This window comes from Gymnoscopelus braueri (assembly GCF_963280865.1).
Source record: "Gymnoscopelus braueri genome assembly, chromosome: 2".
In the NCBI taxonomy this organism is placed as follows: Eukaryota; Metazoa; Chordata; class Actinopteri; order Myctophiformes; family Myctophidae; genus Gymnoscopelus; species Gymnoscopelus braueri.
The window spans coordinates 22,105,467-22,132,463 of NC_137604.1; the positions used below are offsets into that span (position 1 = coordinate 22,105,467).

Genomic DNA, 26,997 nt, shown 5'->3' on the forward strand with positions numbered 1-26,997 from the left:
GCAAAAGCAGCAGATCTACAAGCTCTAAATGCGTCGCTTTCTTTTGTACTTTTCTAGTAAAATTTTGAATACAGGCCTTTTACTTGCAAAAGCGTTTCTATCTTGTGGTATTGCTACTTTTAACTTAAGTAAAACATCTTCTTTAGTGCAGGGGTCTTCAACAGGGGGTCCGGGACCCCTAGGGGGTCCTCAGAGTTACTACAGGGGGGCCGCCAAATCTTTGTGTGATACATTTTTTTTACATTAACCACTAGCATCCCTTTTCTGAGGAGAACTTTAGCCAAAAATAGCAGATCTACAAGCTCACAACGCCTCGCAGCGCGAGGCGCTTGTAGATCGGCTATTTTCGGCAAAGACGTATAGGTGTAGAGGGGAAAAAAGTTTAATCTGCAACACAATTTTATGGGGGTCCTTGGCCTGAAAACGTTGAAGACCCCTGCTTTAGTGTGTGTGCAGCTGCAGTGTGTTCCATGTGGCTCCATTACAGTGAGCGATACAGAGTACAAAGTGTGTGTGAGCTTCTTTTCAGAAGGCCTCACATGCTGGCCTCCACCAATCGGAGAGCACATCTGTGACTGTGTGGGGGGGGGGTTGAAAAGGAGGGGGGGGGGCTGATGGGACAAAAGAGGTTGTATCTGTCCCAGAAGGATAGCAGGTGCACCACGGAGAGAGAGGCAAGGCAGATGGCCAGGTTGTTGTAGATGGACACGTGTGTGTGTGTGTGTGTGTGTGTGTGTGTGTGTGTGTGTGTGTGTGTGTGTGTGTGTGTGTCTCAACACATTTACATTTCAAGGACCCCCACCTTAACTATACAGTATACAAATGGAACCAAAAATGTATACTGTCAGAGAGTTACAGACTTGTAAGGGTCCATTTGGAACCCCCCTCAAGGAACCCTGAGAGTCCCTCGACCCCATTTTGAGAACCACTGGTGAACGCACTGAAATCTGGAGTGTTAATTTAACACTGACAAGTGTAGAAGATAGACCCTTTACGCCCCTTACGAGTCAAAGAAAAAAGTCATAATAAGTCAAAATGTAGGGATAAGAGGTTTCTGCCCGACAACAATGATATACTGGCAGAATCTGCTTTGTGTGCGTTGTTTATGTGCTAAAAGAGTGACTATTTTGGATTATCAATTTACAACCGACGCAGCAACAGAGCAAAAGTGACTCACCGATATTTGGAGCGGCTTTTGGAGAAACTCTCAGTCCTGGAACCAAGTGGACTCGGGATTTCCCAATGTCCATTTGTTCAGAGTCAAGAGCGAGTCCGATTTTTTGGCGAGACTGAGACCATCATCCAAGCATGAAACCAATCTCTTCAAAGTGCTACAGCGCTACTCTGTTTGTGATTCCAACTTCCAAGAACCATGAAATGATGCTAAATGTGATGGGAAGCCAGAGCAAGGATGTGCCAAGACGGATGTAATAATCAGGGACCCGCACCGCTGGTCTTGGTGGGAAAGCCTAGCAACGTTCTACGCTCCAGAGCATTGGTTCTCAAAGTGGGGTCCGGGGACCCCCAGGGGTCCTTGGGGGGGTTCCAGGGGGTCCCCAGCAAAAGTAGTTAACACAGCATCGCAATCATTTTAACCATATTTTATACATGTTATACACAGGCTCATGGCGTGTCACTTTGTGAACATCTGGTGAAAATAGCTGATCTACAAGCTGACAACGGCACGTTGCGACACGTTGTCAGCTTGATATTAAGTGTCGAGGAAAACAAGAGGGGCTCTAGTATAGGCCCCTGGGGCACTCCTCGGTCAACTAAGGATAGGGTCTAAGTGGTTATAGGAGACAGTGGCAGTAGAGATAAAAGCAAAGCATGGATAATCATTTCCATGTCAGGTTGAGACACAAACACACCTGTTTTCAGCAGTGTTTTCCCAATCTTTTGTGTGTGTGTGTGTGTGTGTGTGTGTGTGTGTGTGTGTGTGTGTGTGTGTGTGTGTGTGTGTGTGTGTGTGTGTGTGTGTGTGTGTGTGTGTGTGTGTGTGTGTGTGTGTGTGTGTGTGTGTGTGTGTGTGTGTGTGTGTGCGTGCGTGCGTGTGTGATAGCAATATATATTGTATATCTGCTTTTTGAATAGCCAAAGAAATGTAAAAAAAAAGACTCAGATGCTTTCCCGGTCCTAATGGAATAATAATACACAACGCTCGTACAAAAACATCATCTGCTGGATGATGTCATGGTTCCTGTGGGTTTCTGTGGACGGCCTGGCATTAGGGTTGGCTCGGGAACATTCTCCTGTCTGTGGGCCAAGTGAGAGGCCCATTACCCCGGTGGTTTTCAAACCTTTTCATGTCAAGGACCCCCCAAATTGATATGTATTTGGCCGCGGACCCGCATCTGAAAAGGTTTTGTCCCAGGGACCCCCAAAAGAGAAGATTTATGTAAAAAAATATCTAAATTATTCAACATTTTTAAAAAAAATTAAACATTTTCAAAAATAGCAGATGTATAACGGGTCCCCGGACACCACACCACTTTGAGAGCCAATGCTTATCATTATTCCATAGAAAGAGCAAACAACTCCCAAGTTGTTAGTTTCTATCTCTTGTTCAGTTCCTTAAACATGCCTCTGGAGCTCCTCTAAGGTTAACTGTGAGCCAAGTGTGGATAAGTGGTGGAAATATCAAATATCAAACCAGAAGCGAGTCGTTGCTTGTCAGGTGGAAACCTTGTAGTTCCAAAAGTGTTCCTTTTTCAAATGATTTCAGTTTAAAGCTGCAACATGTAACGTTCCTCTTCTACCCCGGATTTGAACCCGGTTTCCTGCACATGTGCTGAAATGTTTTACCATTGAGCTAATAGAGCCTGCCTGCTTGCTCAGGGGATAAATGTAATCTTGACCATCAGGTCAAAATTTCGTGTCAGATCCTGTGTCTAGGTGAGACATGACCTTTGACCCGATCTAAATGTGTCAATAGAAGAGCAGGGAGACAAAATGCACCCACCCTAATTGTATAAGTTATATTATATTAACACACTGACTCTACCATACAGATTGGACAAAATTACATTTTATTCATCAATTTTCTTTTACATAGTGCCGCTTTAAAGTAAAAAAAAGGTTTTGAAAATAGCCGATCTACAAGCTCACGACGCTAACTACTTTTGTGTGACACTCTTGTATGATGAAGTAGGGCATTAATTAACGGGGAAAAAAAAACATTTAAAAAAATGGAAACACACAGAGATACGAGGTTTCTGCCTGACAGCGTGGAAGTGTGCTAGACAGTCATCTCATGCTGCTAGCCCTGGGCTCTACCAGCTACATCCTGTATGTTTTAGACAGTAGAGGAATTCAACAGTCCATTAAAATGAACTGCCTGTTCGTCTGCGCTACTCCAACAGTCATTAGTGAAAAGTAACTAAGTAGATTTATTCAAGAGCAATTTTGAGGTACTGTAGAGATACTTTTTTTTGTTTTTACTTTACTTGAATATTTCCATGTTTTGATGCTCCACTACATCTCAGAGGCAAATATTGTACTTTTTTAAGTCTACTTATAATTATTTGATGGCTTTAGTTGCTAGTTACTTTGCAGATTTAGATTATTATTACAAAACGTACATGAAACAATTTGGCTATTCGCAAAATATCCGATCTACAAGCTAACAATGCGTCACATTGACTCGGAGAGTCGAAAGATTCAAACAAAGTTAATATTAGTACATTTACTTTGGTACTGTAAGTATATTTTGATGCCGATGCTTTTGTGCTTTTACTCAAGTAAACATTTTAATACTTGCCTTTTACTTGTAACAGAGATTTTTTTAATATATATTATTGGCATTGCTAACTTTTACTTAAGTACAAAAATCTTGAGTACTTCCTCCACCTCTGCCAACAGGGCTGTCCTCTCCATTTATTGAAGGAGATCAATTAGAACAGCTTATTGAGCTTTAGCTCCATGAAAAATTAATTTGAAAGCTCAGTAGATCCGTGGGTGCTGCTGAGCCCATGTTAAATGACAGCTGACATTACGTTGAGGGCGCTGTGATGGCGTTTTGCTTTTGATACAGGGCTGATGGGACTGGGCACTTCAATCCAGTGAATACGTGTTAAATCCAGTGGTGGAAAAAGTACTTAGATATTTTACTTAAGTAAAAGTAGCAATACCACAATATAAAAATACTCTGTTACAAGTAAAAGGCCTGTGTTCAGAATGTTACTGGAGTAAAATTACAAAAGTATTGGTATCAAAATTTACTTAAAGTACCAAAAGTAAAAGTACTAAGATGTTTGAAAGTAGCAGATCTACAAGCCGATCTAGAAGTGAGCTTCTAGATCCTAGGTATAAAATAGGGCTAAAGTGTTTAATGTATGTTTCATAATATCATAATTTATATCTGAAAAGTAACTAGTAACTGAAGTTTTCAAATAATTGTAGTGGAGTAAAAGTACACTATTTGCCTCTGAGATGTAATGGAGTAGAAGTAAAAGTATTGGAAATTGGAAATACTCAAGTAAAGTACAAAATTGTACTGAAGTACAGTACTTAAGTAAATGTACTTAGTTACTTTCCACCACTGGATATTGAAATGTTGTCCGATATCTGATTATATCCACGGCCATATTGACAGGTTTCAATACCGATACCAATATGGCAATACCAATTGCAACCAATAATTACCGTACACCTGTTATAGGCTACTATTACCGTGATCCTGGGTGCAGGATTCTTTCAACAAAAAACGTATAATTTCTATTATTTATTCTATGATTTATTAGGCCTACTGAACATTACACTTCGTTTCCAAGGGCAGTTTCTTTTTTTAACAAGCTGCGATATAGAAGTACAGTATCTCAGATATAACTGCAATATGCTTTTGCAATCATTTTATGTTAAATATAGCGCCCCTCCACACCACAGATGTACAGAAAGAGGAGTGCTATATTTCAGGTTGTCGGACCTTCAGTTATGAAGTTTGGTATTAAACGATATCGTTGCTGTTGGGTGGAAACCTCATTATGTCGAAAACTCGTACGTTTCAGGATTCACATAAAAAAGCGGCAAAAGTAGCAGATCCATAAGCTCGAAACCCATCGCTTCGCGCCGCGTTTCGAGCTTTTGGGTCTGCTACTTTTGATTATTTCGTGAAACGCTATAGTATAATCAAGTAGGGCCTTAATTTACGAAAAAACACACAAAGTTAGAATATGCAGATAAGAGGTTTCTGATATGTTGCTCCCTCCTTGCACGACTGAAGCTGAACAGCCATTGCAAATTAAATTTTTGTTATCACTTTGCGGAGACTCATCATTCCACACTGCAGACATTGTCTCCTGTGTAGGTACAGTATAGCTTATAGCCAAGCTGTTGTTCCACCAACGCGTCAATGCGGCACATAATTAATGTGTCATCATCATATCGGCACGGATTATGCCGGGAATAATTTGATCACAAATTAATGTGAGGTGTCAAAGTCCTTGCCTTTGTTGAGAGAACTCCCTCGGGTGCTGCATGTTGCCTCATAACACCCCATCTAGCATCAGATCATAAAACCATCCCGGTTTTAACCACTTAAACAATAGTTTAAAAACTTTTTTGTGCCAAAGACCCCCTAATTGATATATATTTGGCCGCGAACCCCCATCTGAAAAAAAAATTGTGCCAGGGATCCCCAGAAGAAAAGATTTGTGTTAAAAAATGCAAAATTATTTTTAAAAAAAACACACTTTCAAAGATAAACAAAAAATCTTTTTTCAAAATGCGTGTCACGAAGATTGTAGATCTGCCATTTTTGAATAGCCAACGTATACATATATAAAGTGGTTAAAATCATTGTGACGCTGTTTTAACACATTTTGATGGGGACCCCCTGGAACCGCCTCGGTTCCAGGGGGTCCCTCCTGCCTTCATACTTAGTTGACCGGAGTCCCTCTGGGTTCTATACTAGGCCCCGTCCTGTTTTCACCCTACACTTCGCCAAAACTAGCCGATCTACAGGCTCGTGGCGAATCTCTGGCTAATGTTCTCCCCAGAATAGGGAAGAATGGATTCATGTGGCTAAGTAAAAATGCGGAGCCGGATCTTGGATCCTGCTGGATCAGCTTAACCAATGACAACAGTAGGCTTGTCGATCACTCCGTAATCTCCTCAGGCAGACAGCATGACAGAAGACTGGGCTGTAATCTGGCTCACTTGATCGTTGTAACAAGTTGTAGCCAGTTGTCAGTGTCTGTGTGTTTTTTGCAGTGGATGCGTGCATGCTTGTGCATGAATGTGTGGCTTTGATGAAAAGAGAGACGTCAAAAAGACAGAGCAAGCGGGAATCAATTCCACGCTCCAGAGATAAAGAATATCGTTGCTGTCGGGCAGAAACCTCTTATCTCCATATTCTAACTTTTTGAGTTTTTTTTTAATAAACGCCCTACTTGATCATACTACAGCGTCGGACAAAAGCATCAGAAGTAGCAGATCTACAAGCTCGAAACGCGTCGCTTCGCGCAGCGTTTCGAGCTTGTAGATCTGCTACTTTTGCTGCTTTTTAATTTGAATCCTGAACAGTAACAGTTTTGGACATATATAGCATGAGGTTTCCACCCAACAGAGATGACATCCATATAGGCCGCTAATGTGAAACTATTAGGGAGACGGCATTGACAGCTTTTCGCATGCATATGAGTCAATGTTCATGTGTTGGTATCTGTGTACGTCCAGGTCTATTCATCACTTGCTATCACTGATGTTCTACATTGTTACTGCCAAGCATAACCATTGTAATGTTACCATGCATCACAGCCAATGTATTCACATTTCTATTTGACACGAATATATCAGCAACAAAACCGAGTTAAAAAAAAAACATCTTCCTTTTCTCTTGAGGGGACAACATTAATACCGTTTGAAACTGTTCACCACTGAACATCTTAAGAACGTCTTAAGTTTATACTCATAAATCCTGGAAATCAGTCCTTTTTCGGCAAGCAACGCTGCGGTGTGACGGCATATAATTTGAAGGTATGACAACTTCTGATATTGAAATACTAGTTCATATCTTAACAAGAGTTTCATAATTTCATTATTATGGAAATTTGTGCTTTTGATTACAATATTGGCCTATAAATGAATTATTGTAAATGTCTAGCATTCAAAACCAGATATATATGCAATGCTCTGGAAGCCTCTCTAGTGTAAAATGTTAAATTAATTGTATATTGATGATGAGTATCCTTATATTTTGTTCATGGTGAGTTTAGATGAGTTTACCAGGCTGGACTTCTTCCATCACAAAACTGAATGTTGGGGGCGGGGCAGATTTAGCTGTTATTAGCTGTTACCTTTTTTCCAACATTTATAAAATATTTATTGTTATATGAGAATGCCAAATTATAACCCCCACATATTTGAAAATTGTCTCTGTCGAGTGGAAACCTCATTATGTCCAAAACTGCTACATTTTGGATTCAAACTCAAAAGCATGAAAAGTAGCAGATCTACAAGCTCGAAACGCGTCGCTTCGCGCCGCGTTTTGAGCTTGTGGATCTGCTTCTTTTGATGCTTTTGTTTGATGTTGTAGTATGATCAAGTAGGGCGTTCATTTGCGAAAAAATACAAAAGGTTTGAATATGCAGGTTTCTGCCCGACAGCGATGATACCCAGCCTTTAAAATTAAATGAGCTGTTGCACTGCCTTTAACGTTTTACATTTGATTTGACTCTCTCTGTTGTGTTCAACTGGTGGGGGAGGCAGCAGCCTCATAAGAGGCTTTGCCAGTATGTGCTTTCACTGTATAACACTGTACAGTGAGCAGCTAGCCGCTAGCCGCTAGCCGCCCACCCCCACAGCCCTGCTAATTGAGGCTAAGAGGTTTATCTGGAGCCATGCTCTCTGGCCTGTAGAGCATGGCTCTCAGGCTCTCTGGGCCTCTGGGTCTCAGGCCAGATATAGAGGGGTTCACAACAAGTGAGCAGGCCTGGAAAACGTTCCTCTGAGAGAGTCAAGTTTGTGGCTGCTGGTCACCACTCTAGGCCTGGCTGGTCACAACTATTACATAATGCTTCCGTTTACAAATTAAATGAATGAATGAGAATTAATCGCACGAAATAAACGCTTCCAGTGCTCACGGACCATTAAGCCTGATATTGTTTGTGATGCATTGTGAGCTTGGAAATCTGCTCATTTGTTTTTGCATACTGTAGATGGAGAGAAAACAAACAGGTACAGTACAGAGGCAGACAGTGGTGCTTATAGCAGTGATGGTGAGTGTGTGTCCCGTACAAGCACCTCACTCTGGCCTTCCCTCCTCACCCCCCACAGGGCCTAACTAACAGTGTCCTCTCTCTCTCTCTCTCTCTCTCTCTCTCTCTCTCTCTCAGGGCCTTACTAACAGGGTCCTCTCTCTCTCTCTCTCTCTCTCTCTCTCTCTCTCTCTCTCTCTCTCTCTCTCTCTCTCTCTCTCTCTCTCTCTCTCTCTCTTTCTCTCAGGGCCTAACTAACAGGGTCCTCTCTCTCTCTCTCTCTCTCTCTGTCGCACTCTCTCTCTCTCTCTCTCTCTCTCTCTCTCTCTCTCTCTCTGGACGGCAGGCTAATTTTACCCCGCAGGCCACAGTGGGCAAGGCAGGCAGAGCACATTTAGAGGTGTTATTTTCAGCTGCATCTGTCTTCTTAAAACCTCCCACCAGGCTTAGGGATGAGACTAATACTATACAACGTCGCTGTCGGGGGGGCAGAAACCTTGTATCTCCATATTTACACTTAAAATGTTGTCGTAAATGAATGCCCTATACTTTGTCATACTACAGTGTCACACAAAAGTAGCAAAAATAGCCGATCTACAAGCTCACAACGCGTCGTGGTGCGACTAGGGCTGTCACGATTACAAATTTAAGTTGATGATTAATTGTCACTCAAATAATTGCGATTAACGATTTAATTGCGTTTCTGGCGTTGAAAGTTAATGGAACATTATGGATAAACATTACATTTCTGTATGGCTTTTAGCCTTCGTAAACAAAAGTTGCACAGGGCAGATATGACAAATAACACATATTTAATTACTTTATACTTAAAAATAAACATTAATAGTGGAAATAGCCGATCTATAAGCTCAAAACGCGTCGCATCGCGATGCATTTTGAGCTTATAGATCTGCTATTTCGACTATTATTCGTGGTTAAGTCTTGTCTGTCTACAATGAAAAGCATTAACAAGAGTGTGTGACTAGATAATAACTACATGCGATCCATTGAAACACAGGTTCGTTTTTTTTCTCTGCTTTCTAAAAAGTAAGAGTTTTGGACATACAGGGTTTCCACCCGACAGAGACGATAAGCATCCTGGGGGGCCTGTAGGAGTCATAGAGGCTATCTGACTGTGTGGTGGTGGAGTAATGGGTGTGTGTGGGGTCACTGCTACGCTGCCTGTTTAGTGTGAATGGAGGGCATGTCCTGGCAGATATAAATGGCCTCTACTACAGAGAGGATAGTGTACTCTGTGGTACAAATACAGGCCATAGCCAGAGGTAGTGACACTGAACACACACACGCACACACAGGCACAGGCACAGGCACATGCACATGCACACGCACACGCACACGCACACGCACACGCACACGCACATGCACGCACACACACACTCACACTCACACACACTGACTCATGTGAGTACAGTACACATTAACACCAGTGGAGGGAAGTTTAATGAATGAAATGTAATTCTGTCCAATCTCAATAGTAGAGAATGGTTGTACAATATAACTCATACAATTGGGTTGGTTTTGTCTCCCTGCTCTTCTATTGAGACATTTAGATCGTGTCAAAGGTCATGTCTCACCCAGACACAGGATCTGACGAATTTTCACCTGATGGTCAAGATTCAGTTTATCCCCTGAGCAAGCAGGCATGGGCTCTATTAGCTCAATGGTAAAACAAATCCAGCACTTGGGAAAGCGAGTTCAAATCCGGGGTAGAAGAGGAAAGTTACATAGTGCAGCTTAAGTAGAAAATTATTCCACCACTTATTAACACGCACACGCTCGCACACACACACACACACACGCACGCACGCACGCGCGCGCACACACACACACACACACACACACACACACACACACACACACACACACACACACACACACACACACACACACACACACACACACACACACACACACACACACACACACACACACACACACACACACACACACATTACCACAGACCATTGCACATGCTTTTGCATTAATATCTTTTTTTATGAATTATAATGTGTTCTCCCTAATTGAAAACAGTGGAACATTTGTTCATATTTGGAAACGAGCTGACTCAGCATGGAACAGATTATCAGAGTAAGTGACCATACAGTATACTGGATATCTGTGGTCTCTAATTAATCTCCTCATCTTTTAAGATGAGCTCTGTGACACTTTTTTCTGGTGTATGGAGTAATTAGAACAACCATACTACACCATAGCCAGCTTGTAGAAACACTTAGTTAAACACAGCTAAATTAGTCCCCTTTTTTTTAATAATCGTTGCCTTGCCGTCTGACTCGCTTGCATATTCAATTGTGATTCAATTCAATGATATTGATGATTGAATTTATTTGTAGGATAGCGCAACGAGGCGAAATAAAGTCACAAAAAGTGCTGTACGGAACAAAGTCAAAATTATAATCAGCAGAGCAAAACAAGAATATAATGATAATAAACAAACAGATAAGCAACTTTAGGGGAAAAAAAGCTGTCTCATCGTCTCTGTCGGGTGGATTCAAATTTGAAAATATCAAAAGTAGCAGATCTACAAGCTCGAAACGCGGCGTGAAGCGACGCGTTTCGAGCTTGCAGATCTGCTGCTTTTGATGCTTTTGTGTGACGCTCTAGTATGATCAAGTAGGGCATTAATTTATGAAAAAAACACAAAAAGTTAAAATATGAAGATACTGTAAGAGGTTTCTGCCCGACAGCAACGACATGCAAAAACGGTTAAGAAAAAACACTTGACATAGAGATACTGTATATTTTCAGAAGCAACTTAAAATAAGGCACTGATCTTAGGATCGAAGACTGCGCACAGGCTTGTAAAAGGGACCAGCATACTGTATCGTAGCTGTCTGGCAGAAACCTCTTATCTCCATATTTTTTTTTTTTCAGTTTTTTTGTAAATTAACACCCTTCTTGATCACACTACAGCGTCACACAAAAGCATCAAAAGTAGCAGATCTACAAGCTCGAAAATCGGCGCAAAGCGATGCGTTGTAGATCTGTAGCTTGTAGATTTGCCACTTTTGCTATTTTTGAATTTGAATCCTGAAAAGCAACAGTTTTGGAGATATGGACAGAGACGATTATGAGCATATGAGCTTGTAGATCGACTAATTTAAACATTTTTGAAGTAGGGCTTATAATATTATTATCATTATTACATGTGTTTTTGTAAGTTTGGGTCCCGGCGAGACACGGCAAGTTTATGATTTGTGTCCCATTAAGACCTGAAGCCGATTCTACAAATGTCTTCTAAATCCGTTTTCTATATCAGTGGTGCTCAAACTTTTTCATGTCAAGGAAGCAAAGATTTGAGTTAAAAATGTTCGCTTTAAAACAATATATATTCAATGATTTGCACACATTTTCACGATTTTTCAAAAATATCAGATCTACAAGCTTGTAGCGCGGCACTCGCTATGAGCTTGTAGATCTGCATTTTTTGAATAGCCAAAGTGTAAAATAATGCTTTTTAGCTCAAATCAAAAAGTGACACAGATGCGTTCCCGGTTTTAATGGGTTAAGCTCAAAAGATTGGGAACCAATGCAATTGGGCAATAAGACAATTAAATTAACCATTCTCTCTCTCTCTCTCTCTCTCTCTCTCTCGTCCTTCCAGACAGTGCGATGGTTCCTCCAGACTGCCTGCGTCCGCGCTCCTTCACCACGGTGCGTCCCTCGTCCCTGCGCCGCGAGGCCGACGACTCCCGCCTCTCCGTCAGCCTGTGTGACCTCAACCTCCAGCAGGAGGACCGAGGCTCCGCCCACGGCCACCACGACCACCGCCACACCCTCCACCTGGCCTCGGCCGTGGCCTCCTCCTCCTCCTCGTGTCCCATCCCCCAGAACTCCCTCAACACCCAGGTTGGTATAGTTCCCATCCCCCAGAACTCCCTCAACACCCAGGTTAGTATAGTTCCCATCCCCCAGAACTCCCTCAACACCCAGGTTAGTATAGTTCCCATCCTCTCTGTGTGGAGTTTGCATGTTCTCCCCGTGTCTCCTAGGGTAGTTAATACCCTCACAAAAACATGTAGTAATCCTGGTCACTATACCGCCTCCCCCTGGTCAGCCGGGGCGCCTGATGGAGGGGAAGGGAACTGGTTGGAATAACGTGTTCCTTCCACGCGCTACGTCCAACCAGGGAAACTCCCCCCTGTCAGGTGACAAGAAGGTCACCTGACTCCAGAATCGAGGCATGAGCTCGGCCCTGGCCTCCCTAGGCTGGTGGGGGGAGTGTAGTGCCCAGGATCACTTAGCAAATTGGCACCGGGTGAAAAAAGGGTTACAAAAATCGAGGGATAACATTTTTTTTTTTAAAGTATAGTTCCCATCCCCCAGAACTCCCTCAACACCCAGGTTGGTATAGTTCCCATCCCCCAGAACTCCCTCAACACCCGGGTTAGCATAGTTACGCATTTTTCATTCGTTTTTTTTAAAGCGTTGCTAGCCGCTTCTACATCTGACTTTGTGAGTATGTATGTATGTATGTATGTATGTATGTATGTATGTATGTATGTATGTATGTATGTATGTATGTATGTATGTATGTATGTATGTATGTATGAGTACGACACAATCAGCTGCAAATGATAGCAACACAAAGCTGCAAATAATTAAACTAATTCAAGAGAGAAGGAGAGAGACAGCAGCAGCTTTTCTTTATTAGTTTTTAGTATTAGTTTTCGTTTTTTATGGAATCGGAGGCAAAATGTATCAAAGTTTGGAAAAATTGGGAAAATTGTCGGATCGACTATTTCTGATTTGACAGTTTTTGCTAACAGAGCTAAAAGCTGCAAGCCACAGAATATTTCATGTCCACCCAAAATACAAGTCTTTTATGTATGTATGGACAAAGACTAAAAACTAACTATTTTCTGTAATTTCCTTCATCTTTCTTCATGATTTTCAGCAGTCCTCCCTGTTGCCCGCCGCGATGGAGAACGACCTCCACTTCCACCAGCTGCGCGGCGCTCACATCAAGACGCTGGACGAGCAGACGGTGGCGCGCTCCGAGCACGCCCGCGAGGAGCGCACGCTGGTGTTCACCGACCGGCCCCTGCGCACCGGCGAGACGGTCTTCATCAAGGTCACCAAGTCCAGCCCGGCTCGCTCGGGCTCGCTCTCCTACGGCGTGACGTCGTGCGACCCGGCCGTGCTGAGGCCCAGCGACCTGCCCTATAACCCCGAGGCGCTGGTGGACAGGTAGCCATGTTATTATCTATTTCGGTTATGATTCCAATTCTGTTTATCGATTCTGGTTTTATAACTAAAATATCTTAAACATTTTTTAAAAGGAGCTCTTCACCCATTTTCAACCATATCTTCATATAATTGGTCCTAACTAATGCTAAAATAGCAGATGTACAAGCTCTTAGCACGGCACGAAGTGGTGCGCTGTGAGCTTGTTCATCTATATATGGTGGTTAAAAAAAAATGATTTTGCCAGTGGTGGAAAAAAGTGTTTTACTTAAGTAAAAGTATCAATACTGCAATGTAGAAGTACTCTGTTACGTACTCTGTTAAGTAAAGTCTGGAATTCAAAATTTACTTGAGTTAAAGTACAAAAGTATTGGTATCAAATGTACTTAACGTACCAAAAGCAAAAGTCCTAAAATGTTTGAAAATAGCAGATCTACAAGCTCACAATGAGACGAGTTGTGAGCGTGTAGATCGTCTATTTTCAAATAGCCTAGGTACAAAATAGGGCTAAAGTGGTTAATGTATGTTTTATAATGTAATTATTTATATCTGCAAAGTAACTAGTAACTAAAGTTTTCAAATAATTGTAGTGGAGTCAAAGTACAATATTTGCCTCTGAGATGTAGTGGAGTAGAAGTAAGAGTATAGACAATTGGAAATACTCCAGTAAAGTAAAAAATACCTAAAATCTTTACTTAAGTAAAGTACTTGAGTAAATGTACTTAGTTACTTTACACCACTGGATAACTGCTAACTAATTATACTGGGGAGCCCCTGGAACCCCTCCAAAGAACCCCTGGGGGTCCCCGGACCCCACTTTGAGAGACAATAGTTTGAGTGGTTAAATTCTTAGGATTTTATCAATTCCCGATTTGATTCATTCATTTGTATGGGTACCCGGTATAATTTTCATTCTGCTCCTTGGCTACTTGGAACCTAATTTTCGATACCCAACCCCATGTGTGGACAGGAAGGAGTTCTGGGCGGTGTGCCGCGTCCCCACGCCCCTCCAGAGCGCCGACATCCTGGGCTTCCTGGTCAACCAGGAAGGGGAGGTCATCCTCAGCCATAACGCCACCAACGTGGGCATGCAGGTGTGCGTGGACAACTCCCGTCCTCTCTGGATGTTCTTCGGTCTGCACGGGGCCGTCACACAGCTGAGGATTCTGGGTAAGTGCGACTGTACGCACCACCACACGAAGCCGTTGTCATTAACTCTTTAAGACCGGGAACGCATCTGTACGCACCGAGTGCGTACTATATTCGTACTATATATATTCGTACTATATTCGATTTAAAAAAAAATATTTGGCGGACATTTGTAACTCAAATCTTTGCTTCTGTTCGCTTCTGTTTACAAATGTTCGCTTTAAAAAATATATAATCCAAGATTTTGCCACGAAATTTCAAAAATAGCAGATCTACAAGCTCATAGCGCGGCACTCGGTGCCACGTTATGAGCTTGTATATCTGCTATTTTTGAATAGCCAAATAAATCTAAAAATGACACACAGATGCGTTCCCGGTCTTAAAGGGTTAACCACAAACTGGTTTTTATATATGCCATTATTATAGGCGAGCATTTTCGAAATCTGTCCCAAATGTTCAACATTTTCAAAATAGCAAAAAATGACAGATCTACAGTACAAAATGTGTCGCTTCGTGCCGCGTTTCGAGCTTGTAGATCTGCAACTTTTGATGCTTTTGTGTGACGCTGTAGTATGATCAAGTAGGGCGTTAATTTACAAAAGAAGAAACACAAAAAGTTAAAATATGACAGCAACGATATAGGACTTAAAGTAAGTGGTTAACACATTAGTAAAGAAAGTGCCAGGTTCCCATACACTGGTGTGCTTATAGTTTAGCTTACATATTTTTACTGTACGAATACTTCCACTCGGGCAGGGAAATAACCATCCTTTCAGCCTATGGGGATCAATCGTGGGTCAGGAACCTGCCGATTAGGATATTGATTAACTTCTGGCAGTGTAGGGGCTGTTGATTGAAAAGCCCACGCAGTTCAGCGGCAAAGGCACTGACCGTATCTCTACTGGGCCGGCTTAATTTCCTTTGGCTCTCGGGGGGCTGGCCGAGATCTATTTGTGTTAAGTGTTGAGTTTTCTGACACTCAATACTAAGAATATGGCAGTCCCACAGACAGATAAGTCACTCTCTCCGCTAATGGAGATTAAGGCCCGGGGTCGTGACCGGAGACTGTCGATAAAAGAAGAAGTCAAGTGTTGTGGGGAAAGCTCTGCGGTATAACTTGTTTGTCACTGCGCTTAACCACTTAGAACCCCTCTGGTCTTTAGCGAAACGGACTTCTGTTCCGACTGTATGCTCGGAGAGCAGTCTACCAGGGGTCTTCAACGTTTTTGTTCAGCCCAAGGACCACCCTTAGCTGAGAGAGAGAGAGATGAAGCAGGGAGGGGACCCCCCTCCCCCGCCCTTATAAACCCATTGAATCCGGGAACGCATCTGTGTCATTTTAGATTTCTTTGGGCTATTCAAAAATAGCAGATCTACAAGCTCATAGCGCGGCACCAAGTGCCGCGCTATGAGCTTGTAGATCTGCTGTTTTTGAAAAATCGTGAAAATGTGTGCAAATCTTTGAATATAATATTTTTTAAAGGGATACATTTGTAAAAATATTTAGTATTTTTTACATTTTTATCCCATTTTTGTAACCCATTTTTTTCACCCAGTGCTAATTGTCTATGTAATCCTGGGCGCTACACTCCCTCTGCCAGCCTAGGGAGAGCCTAGAGCCGAGCTCATGCCTCCTTCAATGCATGAGAGCTAGCAAGCCGCTTCTTATCACCCGACAGGGGGAGGTTCCCTGGTTAGACGTAGTGCGTGGAAGGAACGCGTTATTCCAACCAGTTCCTTTCCCCTCCGTCAGGCGCCCCGGCTGACCAGAGGGAGGCTATATCTGCTATTTTTGAATAGCCCAAAAAATCTGAAATGACAGAGATGCGTTCCCGGATTGAATGAGTTAATGACGGGAGGAACCGTCAAAGGCTACGCAGGAGGTCGCATGGAGTAGTTAATTTTCGTCACGCTGAGCGTGTTGCCCTCGCGTAATGCACGCTGCGCTGAGGTTGGGAAAAGGATAGCGGGAAAAGGGAGATCATGGCACTGCAACAAGACGTGGGCCAGATATTTTTGCATGCCTATGCTCCCGCGAAGGTGGCCGAGCCCTTTTGGATTGTCTTTTGTAATGCATTCTTAGGAATCTTTTAATTTAGTATAACCATCCACACTCATCAGTCCCTCCACTTTCTGCCTCCTTCACTCAGTATTTGCATGTTAGATTGCATATTAGGCAGGTAGGAAAGAGGCTTTGTGTGCTTGTAGATTGGCTTTGACATTGACATGACATTATAGGGACCAGTGGTGTAAAGTAATTAAGTACATTTACCGTACTGTACTTAAGTACAATTTTGAGGTACTTTTACTTTACTGGAGTATTTCCAATTGTCTATATTTTTACTTCTACTCCACTACATCTTAGAGGCAAATATTGTACTTTTACTCCACTACAATTACTCTAAAACTTTAGTTACTATTTACTTTGCAGATATACATTGTTACATTATTATTAAACATCTACATTGCAGTATTGATACTTTTAATTAAGTAAAACATGTGAGTACGTTTTCCACCACTGATGGGGACGCCACATTGAAAGTGCAGGTAGTCCTCACACATCAAAAGTCTCAGACCTCTCCCATGTGCCGTCATTGTTTGTGTACACGCTTCTATATATATCTCTTGCTTTTCTTTCAATGACGCCAGAGGAAAGGGTTGGGGGGGGGGGGTTGTCTAGCCAAGGGAAGGAAGAAGAGGTTAGAAGAGGTTAAAAGGTAATAGCCTGAAGGGAAGACTTGGACAGATAGCTGTAGTAGACGGATAGACAGAGAGCAAGTGAGTGAGCGAGTCGTTGATTCAGTCAGTTTACCAAAAGTAGAAGTACTAAAATGTTTGAAAATAGCAGATCTACAAGCTCACAACGCGTCGCGATGTGAGCTTGTAGATCTGCTATTTTCAAATAGCCTAGGTATAAAACAGAGCTAAAGTGGTTAATGAATGTTTTATAATGTGATTGATACTTTGATGCAAAGTAACTAGTAACTAAAGTTTTCAAATAATTGTAGTGGAGTAAAAGTACAATATTTGCCTCTGAGATGTAGTGGAGTAGAAGTAAAAGTATAGACAATTGGAAATACTCCGGTAAAGTAAAAGTACCGCAAAATTGTACTTAGGTACAGTACTTGAGTAAATGTACTTAGTTACTTTACACCACTGCTGAAGGGAAGACTTGGACAGATAGCTGCAGTGGACGGATAGACAGAGAGCAAGTGAGTGAGCGAGTCATTGATTCAGTCAGTTTAAGGCATTACGCCTCACTCTGATAAGAGCTTTACCTATGCCAAATATACAACATAATCTCGTCGCTGTGGAGGCAGCGACGAGATTATCTCCATATTATCTCCATATTTTAACTTTTAGTTTTTTTCCGCAAATTAACGCCCTACTTGATCATACTACAGCGTCACACACAAAAGCATCAAAAGTAGCAGATCTGCAAACTCAAACCTTTTTGAATTTGAATCCTAAAAAGTAACATTTTATTTATTTGTTTGCCCGTTATGATGCACCCTACAACTGTGGCTCTCAAACCTTTTCATGTCAAGGACCCCCAAATATGTATCTGACAATTGTTTGTGCCAGGGAGCCCCCATACAAGATTTGTGGGGTTTTTTTTTGTGTTTTTTTAGATATTCAAAATGTGTTGTGAGCTTGTAGATCGGCTATTTTTCAAATAGTCTACGTACAGTTTACAGGGTTAAAGTGGTTAAACAGATGTTGATGCTATATCAACTCATTCAGCTGGGGACCCCCTGGAACTACCTCAAGGACCCCCTCGGGGTCCCCGGACCCCACTTTGAGAACCAGTGATATCACAACAAGACACATATAGACTCGTACTGTATAGTGTGTGTACGTTGTCATCCATTAGACCACTTAAACTGTCAATACAAATGCTAGCCGTGACAGCCATGTCATGTCAATGGCATACCCCAGCTTCAATTATAGTTAAATATAGCCTTGTATGTATGGATAGGTGCATGTCGAGGGTTTACAAATATGTTTGTCTACAGTGGTGTAAATAGCTAAGTACATTTACTCAAGTACTGTACTTAAAGGGGAAATCCACCCATTTTCAATATTTAACTATGTCATTAATATAGCATAAAGGAGTTGTGTGGAAATAAGAAAAAATTAAAAAAAAAATTAACATTGCAAAAAAATTTAACATTGCAAAAAAAATAACATTGCAAATTACACTGTGATGACTCATCACAGTGTAATTTGCAATGTTAATTTTTTTGCAATGTTAAATTTTTTTGCAATGTTATTTTTTTTTTTAATTTTTTCTTATTTCCACACAACTCCTTTATGCTATATTAATGACATAGTTAAATATTGAAAATGGGTGGATTTCCCCTTTAAATACAATTTTGACGTATTTTTACTTTACTGGAGTATTTCCAATTTTCAGTACTTTTACTTCTACTCCACTACATCTCAGAGGCAAATATTGTACTTTTACTTCACTACAATTATTTGAAAACTTTAGTTACTAGTTACTTTCCAGATATAAATTATTATATTATAAAACATAAATTAACCACTTCAGCCCTATTTTATACAGGATAAGCCCTATTTTTTCTACAAGCAGCCCTATTTTTTCTACAAGCTCACAACGCGTCGCAATGCGACGCGTTGTGAGCTTGTAGATCTGCTATTTTCAACCATTTTAGTACTTTTACTTTTGGTAATTTACGTACATTTTGATGCCAATACTTTTGTACTTTTACTCAAGTAACATTTTGAACACAGGCCTTTTACTTGTAACAGAGTATTTTTATATGGTGGTATTGCTACTTTTACTTAAGTAAAACATTTGAGTACTTTTTCCACCAGAAAACCACAAGAACCCTAGCGTATGTTGGGCATATCATATAATAGCCCACTGGGAAAAAAACATCATTATTTACAAACATAAAGGCGGGGCCTAAATGATGTGTCAGAGGGTCAGTGTTGTTATCAGTGTATCAGCAGATGGATGATGAGTGGTTGTATGGTGAATGCAAGGTGTCCTATGAAATGAAACATAAACCAAAACAGGGGCCAGAGCCAACACAACACAACACAACACAACACAACACAACACAACACAACACAACACAACACAACACAACACAACACAACACATGGTAGAATGGAAGAGAGATCTCTAACAAACCAACTGCAACAGCCAGGTCTGTCTGGGAGACTGGCCAGGTGTTCCCAGTTGAACTAACTAACCCACCAGGGACCTGCAAGACAGCACAGAGCACAAAGGGAGACACACACACACACAGGCTAGCACACGCACACGCACACGCACACGCACACGCACACGCACACGCACACGCGCACGCACACGCACACGCGCACGCACACACACACACACACACACACACACACACACACACACACACACACACACACACACACACACACACACACATACATAGCAGAAGGGCCATCACATAGTGAATACCAGAATTACAATTATGCTATGAACTATAGTTCTATACCCCCTTCCTTTCAATTGTGAGTTGTTATGTCGTCACCGTTGGGTGGGGGAAAAAAATCCAAAACCGTAACTTTTCAGGGAAAGAAATGTTCGCTATTATTTAGTCCTAAACTCCTGTTAATACTTTTCATTGGTTGAAACCAAACAGAAAGAAAACACAAGAAGTAAAACTATGGAGATAAGAGGTTTCTGCCTGACAGCAACAATATGCATTTTTGAGGAAAGATGAAATGCAGAGATACAAGGTTTCTGCCCGATGGTGACCGTATGCTATAGGTTTTGTCATACAAGTGCTGTTGTTGTCGTTAAAGCAGCGCTGCAACGTTTTGCCGTTATCTCACTAAGAGATCACTTGACTAAGAGCACTGCATTGAAAAAGGCTTTGCCTTGGGGGGTGTGTGGGGGGGGGTGTGGGTGGGCGCCTTGCTGCAACAGTGACAAACGCACACAAAAGCACTTTCTACCTGTCTCCGTGGCAGCTCAAGCAATCATTTAGTGAAACCAGAGAGGCCCTGGCAGCTGTGCCAAAACAAGAGCATCACCTTTATCTGCCTGATCTAGGAATTCCCGCCCATGCAGCGCTGACAGAGCCTGAATCATCTTTAAGGTTCCAACTGTTTTGAATTAGGGAAGTGTCTCTTATCTGGCAGTTGGGAACTGTTGATGTATTACTGTGAGTGTGTGCGGACCAAAGAGCAATTTAAACAGTTTCTGTTCCCCTGAATTCGACCCATTGTGTGCGTGTGCGTGTGTGTGTGCGTGTGTGTGTGTGTGTGTGTGTGTGCGTGTGTGTGTGTGTGTGTGTGTGTGTGTGTGTGTGTGTGTGTGTGTGTGTGTGTGTGTGTGTGTGTGTGTGTGTGTGTGTGTGTGTGTGTGTGTGTGTGTGTGTGTGTGTGTGTGTGTGAGATATCGTTTTTATTTAAAGTGTCTCTCATGCCCCGAATTCTGCCAATTCCTTCTATTCGTTGGTTTTGATTATAACAAAACTGGGCCCAAAATAGAGCAGTGTGTGATGGGAGGTGGGATGTTTCATAGAGAGAGAGAGATGTTGCGGAGGGGACCTCCTGCCTTGTTGGCACAGAAATAGGACACCCCATGTATTATAGATCCCATTAAAATGTCAGCATGTTCACGCTCGAGTGAGCCGCCTCGCCGCCCACATGCTCGCATGCACGCTGCAAGCTCTCATACGATGCCTCGGCGCGTCTCTTCTCTCGGACGGTATATCAGCCCCGATTCGCACATCAAAAGATAGCCGATCACAAGCGTTGTGAGCTTGTAGATCGGCTATTTTCGGGGGCGCAACGCCGTCGTACAATTACGGACGGTATATAAATGAAGGGTTACACTTTTCCCTAACCGGATTCATATTGTTACGTTTTGTTTCTGTGTTTTCCGCGCTTGTGTTCGTATAGCCTCTGCATGTGACATTTTGAAGTCCTCCTTTTCTTATGTTTTTCCTCCAGGCGTGCGTGCGAACACACACGCGCACGCACGTGCACACACACACACACACACACACACACACACACACACACACACACACACACACACACACACACACACACACACACACACACACACACATATACCCTCAAGCACCTCAAAAAAGCATACATTGACATTATTGCGAACGCGGGAGGAGGCGCGGCGAAGCCGCGCCTCCGACCAAGTGGAGCTTACTATGTAACCCTGCTTGGGTTGTGTCTCTGTATCTCTGTATCTCTGTGTCTCTGTGTGCACTGCCTGTGTGCAGCTCCTCTGAGATAAGTAAATGTCCAATTTAGACGTACCATACATCAAATGAAAGGTCTTTGAAAACTGAACACACCTGTCAAGGTTGCGTTTAAGCCCACCCCTTCCCCCGGAAGCCACGCCCCGGAGAAGGCTCCTAAAAACTCCCCATTGAAACCCCATGTTAAATGAAAAGTGCCCGAATCGCTCCCAAACTTTTTCTACCCCCCCTAAGTGGGGGTCTACGAACAAATACATCGGGCTCGGATTTTGGCTCCGCCCCCCGGAAGTGGGTGAAACAGGCACTTCAAACACTTTGTTGAATTGTTCAAAAACATTCCAAGTTTTTTTTTTGTGAATTTGTATTTTTCTAAGATGCTCCTTTTAACGCAGATTAAAAAAAAAAAAAAAAAAAATGTATTGGTTACTTTTTTTAAAATATTTATTTTCATTCTTTTTTTTCTTTTTTTGCGTTCGCTTACCGCGTTCGCGCGTCTTACTTGTATATGAACAATGTACTTCTCATGTTATTGTTTATTTTTGCCGCTACAAAGAATGTTACTATAATGAATTTGTGTAAAAAAATATAATATAAATCTTGAAATCTTGTAACACACACACACACTCTCACACACTCTCTCACACACACACACACACACACACACACACACACACACACACACACACACACACACACACACACACACACACACACACACGCACACACCCCCACACACACACACACACACACACACACACACACACACACACACACACACACACACACACACATGCACACACATGCACAGGTATGCGTACGCACAAAACACAGCAGGGAGCATCACTTGACTTGAGGTTTTTAATGAGATATAAAGGGCATTATATTGTCTCTGTCGGGTGGAAACCTCATATGTCCAAAACTGTTACTTTTCAGGATTCTAAGTCAAAAAAGCTAAAGTAGCAGATCGACAAGCTCAAAACGCTTTGCCATTTGCCATTTTTTATGCTTTTGTGTGACGCTGTACGCTGTAGTAGGATCAAGTAGGGCGTTAATTTATGAAAAAATAGTATATTGGAGATAAGAGGTTTCTGCCCGACAGCAACGGTATGCTAGGCCTTGGTATCATGCTGCGCTGCATAATATCTGCCAGGGAGCCTGCTCTCTCTATGTGGGGGCTACTGTAAGCCCTGCACATCTTGTCCTGTGATAGCAGGATGCTGACGGTGTCACAGGGTGTTCACACCTCCACACTGGGACCAATGGGAAACGAAAGGCACCCAAGTGCTGCTCTGAGTGACAATATATTTGCCATCATGCTTGTCTCCGTCTGTTTTACTTACAGTACCTACTAACCTGCCATACATACAGTATAATCCCTCAACCTCACATACTGTATTATAGCCTACGCACTGCTGTCTACGGTGGCCTGCTAAACACACACACACACACACACTACATTGACCCATTAAGGCCTGAGGTTCCGATTCTACAAAATGTCTTCTAAATCTTAACTGTTTTTTGAAAAAACTTATGTTGCCATGTCAGTGGGTCTCAAAGTTTTTCATGTCAAGGACCCCCAAAATGATATGTATTTGGCCGCGGACCCCCATCTCAAAATATGTTGTTCCAGGGACCCCCCCGGAAGCAAAGATTTGAGTTACAAATGTTTGCTTTAAAAAAGTGTTTCGCTGTATATTCAAAGATTTGCAAAATGTTTTCGATTTTTCAAAAATAGCAGATCTACAAGCTCGTAGTGCGGCACTCGGTGCCGCGCTATGAGCTTGTATATCTGCTATTTTGTGTAAAATAATGCTTTTTAGCTCAAATCTAAAAATGACACAGATGCGTTCCAGGTCTTAATCGGTTAACCACAATGTCGCCATTTTGCGCTTGCCGTTACAGATGACATTTTTTAAACATTTTAAAAACATTTTCTATAATGTGATATTGTATTTATTTATAAAAAAAATTGATTTTCAAAACATAGTGGAAATAGGCAGCAATTAGGCCGCTATTTGTCATATGACGAGGTATATATATGCGGCTGAAGTGGTTAACAACAGACACTCGTCTGTACCATCCTGCCCAAACCATCGTCACAACAGAGAAAGGACTATTAACCTTCATTTTAAATTACAGTCACGTAAGGTATGACCTTAACCTGCAGCCTGTACAAGTGCCTTCCACTCTTCTGACCTGCATGAGTCGGGGGGGCAAATCAGCAAAGCAAATTAGCCAAAGGGCGCCGTTTTCATGGCACCGCCGTTTCATAAATAAATGACGGCTTCATTCTATAGTGCTTACCACCCAAGCAGTCATGTCTTGTATTTGAGGATAGCATTTCATTCAAGGAAACGTTCATATTAACCTCTACTTGCGAGGACTTTTTCACTCTGCTCTGCTTATATACCACTTTCTATGCTTCCATCACTGGTTCAGACAGTGTGTAAACTGCAGTGGTGGGAAAAGTACTCAAATGTTTTACTTAAGTAAAAGTATCAATACTGCAATGTAGAAGTACTCTGTTACAAGTAAAAGTACAGAATTAAAAATTTACTTGAGTAAAAGTACAAAAGTATTGGTATCAAAATGTACTTAAAGTACCAAAAGTAAAAGTACTAAAATGTTTGAAAATAGCAGATCTACAAGCTCACAACGCATCGCGATGCGACGCGTTGTGAGCTTGTAGATCAGCTATTTTTTTTTATTTATATCTGCAAAGTAACTAGTAACTAAAGTTTTCAAATAATTGTAGTTGATTAAAAGTACAATATTTGCCTCTGAGGGGGGGGGGGGTCCCTCCTTCATTTCTCTCACAGCTACAGTAAGGGGTCCTTGACTTAAAAATGTTTTGTGCCACACGACGGTGCTCACAGGCCCGCAGGCCTTTATTTCTAATCCCCTCTGTCAGATGAGCATAATTGGTCGTATTGTAATATGAAGCGGCTCCCATTCGCCCTGTTAAAGTTACTGCCTTACTCAGCACTTCCTGTGTCTGTTTGAAATTACAAATCCCTCCAGCGTTTCAGTGAAATGTAGCTACTGTACGACAACAACACGAACGCACAAATGTTAAGTCCTTGGAGTGAATGCTAAAATATGCTGTTTAGTTACAGTTCTCTGCGAGCTATACTTGTTGAAATCACAAATGTTGTGTTGTTGCAACGTGGGTATTCCCAATACAAAAAATAGCCCAATGAAATTTCAGTTTCTGTCTAATTGTTTTTGTTTTGTTTGTTTTTGGAACCCCTCAAAATATGCAGGGAGTCCGGTACCCAAAAAAGGTTGAGGACCACATACTGCGATAGAGTGACTGAGTTACTTTGTGAAGCTTATAAAGGGACGAGGGAGGTCCTCATGCTGTTCACGTGCACAGATTACGTGCCTATAGGAACACATGCAGCAGGACACAGTGACACATGTTGCTTTATTTTCGACTCACGTGTACAAAAATACGCAACAAAAAAACATTTGACAGAGACTTCTGTCTGTCCGCGGGTCTGTGGAGAATGCACCGAATCTCTGTGTCTGTGGGGGAGGTGTAGGCATCGGCTTCCCTGAAGGGCGTATCTAGTAAATATAAACAGTGGTGGAAAGTAACTAAGTACACTTACTTAAGTACTGTACTTAAGTACAATTTTGAGGTATTTGTACTTTACTTGAGTATTTCCAATTTCCAATACTTTTCCTTCTACTCCACTACATCTCAGAGGCAAATATTGTACTTTTACTCCACTACAATTATTTGAAAACTTTAGTTACTAGTTACTTTTCAGATATAAACTATGATATAATGAAACATACATTAACCAATTTAGCCCTATTTTATACCTAGGCTATTTGAAAATAGCAGATCTACAAGCTCACAACGCGTCGCATCGCGACGCGTTGTGAGCTTGTAGATCGGCTATTTTCAAATATTTAGTACTTTTACTTTTGGTACTTTAAGTACATTTTGATGCCAATACTTTTGTACTTTTACTCGAGTAAATTTTTCATTCTGGACTTTTACTTGTAACCGAGTATTTTTATATTGCAGTATCGGTACTTTTACTTAAGTAAAGAATTTGAGTACTTTTTCCACCACTGAATATAAATACCAATGTACGTACAGTAAATGTAAATAAAGCAGTAAGAGCATGGGTTGCAATCCAGAGTCTTTCTGGTGGTGTGCGGATGGATAGAAAGGCGAGGGGGGTCAACAGAGAGAGAGGGAGGGGACGGACCCAGAGAGCTGAAGAGAAAGACAGCTGTTCACATACAGTAGGTCTGCTTAATCTGCCGCTGAACAGAGGGATGAGGGGCTGGGCACCACAGATCCTGGCTCAGCTGCCCCCTGCATGGATGGATGGGCGGGGAGGAGCCCACCCACCCACCCAGCCATGGGGATTAACACAGTAGTGGATGGAATGAGGGAGGGACGCCCAGCAGTCACGCTCTAAGGGTGACTGGCCTGGAATAACCCCGTGATGGAAAAAAAAGGGGAACCCTAAAGAATGCATCGCTGTGGTGTCAGTGTGCAGGCTTTTCACAAGTGGGAGCTGCGGCCCCTAGGGGGCGCCACACGGGGGGCCAGTTGGAAAGGAAAGGAAAAGAAAAAAAGGGAAAAAAAGATGGATGATTTTTTTGTTTTATAGCTGAAATAGCAGATCCACAACCTTTTTAACGTGTCACAATGTATTGGCTATATTGGCTATTTCTCTGTTTTAGTTTTTTTTGTAAGCTATTTCGCAATGGGGGTGGGGGGGAGGTCACAGCCAGATGCTATGGCTATCTGGGGGTCCATATGTCCAAAACTGCTACTTTTCAGGATCCAAATTCTAAAACATCAAAAGCAGCAGATCCACAAGCGCCGCGTTTCGAGCTTGTGGATCTGCTACTTTTGATGCTTTTGTGTGACGCTGTAGTATGATCAAGTAGGGCGTTAATTTACCAAAAAAAACACAAAAGTCCAAATATGGAGATAAGAGGTTTCTGCCCGACAGCGACGATATAATACACAATTGTCTCTGAACCGTATGGCGCCCGCTAATTGGAAGGACCAAAGGCACCTACTGTATGTAATGATGTAACATTCCCTGTTAGTCATCAGGTATATATTGTATAGCCTACGCACCAGAGAGCCCATGCAGCCGTTCTCTGGATGCCATTCGGCACATGGCACATAGACTAATGTTGCATCCATAGTACGC

The 26,997-nt window shown here is 42.1% G+C and overlaps 1 protein-coding gene across 1 annotated transcript in view; it reads left to right on the plus strand.

The window, feature by feature from the left end:
* The window catches only part of neurl1aa (neuralized E3 ubiquitin protein ligase 1Aa), an 88,211-nt gene that overhangs the window by 51,965 nt on the left and 9,249 nt on the right, over nucleotides 1-26,997 (plus strand). Inside the window, exons 4-6 of the mRNA XM_080446553.1 lie at nucleotides 11,839-12,083; nucleotides 13,132-13,424; nucleotides 14,392-14,591. Coding sequence (XP_080302679.1) covers nucleotides 11,839-12,083; nucleotides 13,132-13,424; nucleotides 14,392-14,591 — 738 coding nt within the window. The remainder of the gene's footprint in view (nucleotides 1-11,838; nucleotides 12,084-13,131; nucleotides 13,425-14,391; nucleotides 14,592-26,997) is intronic.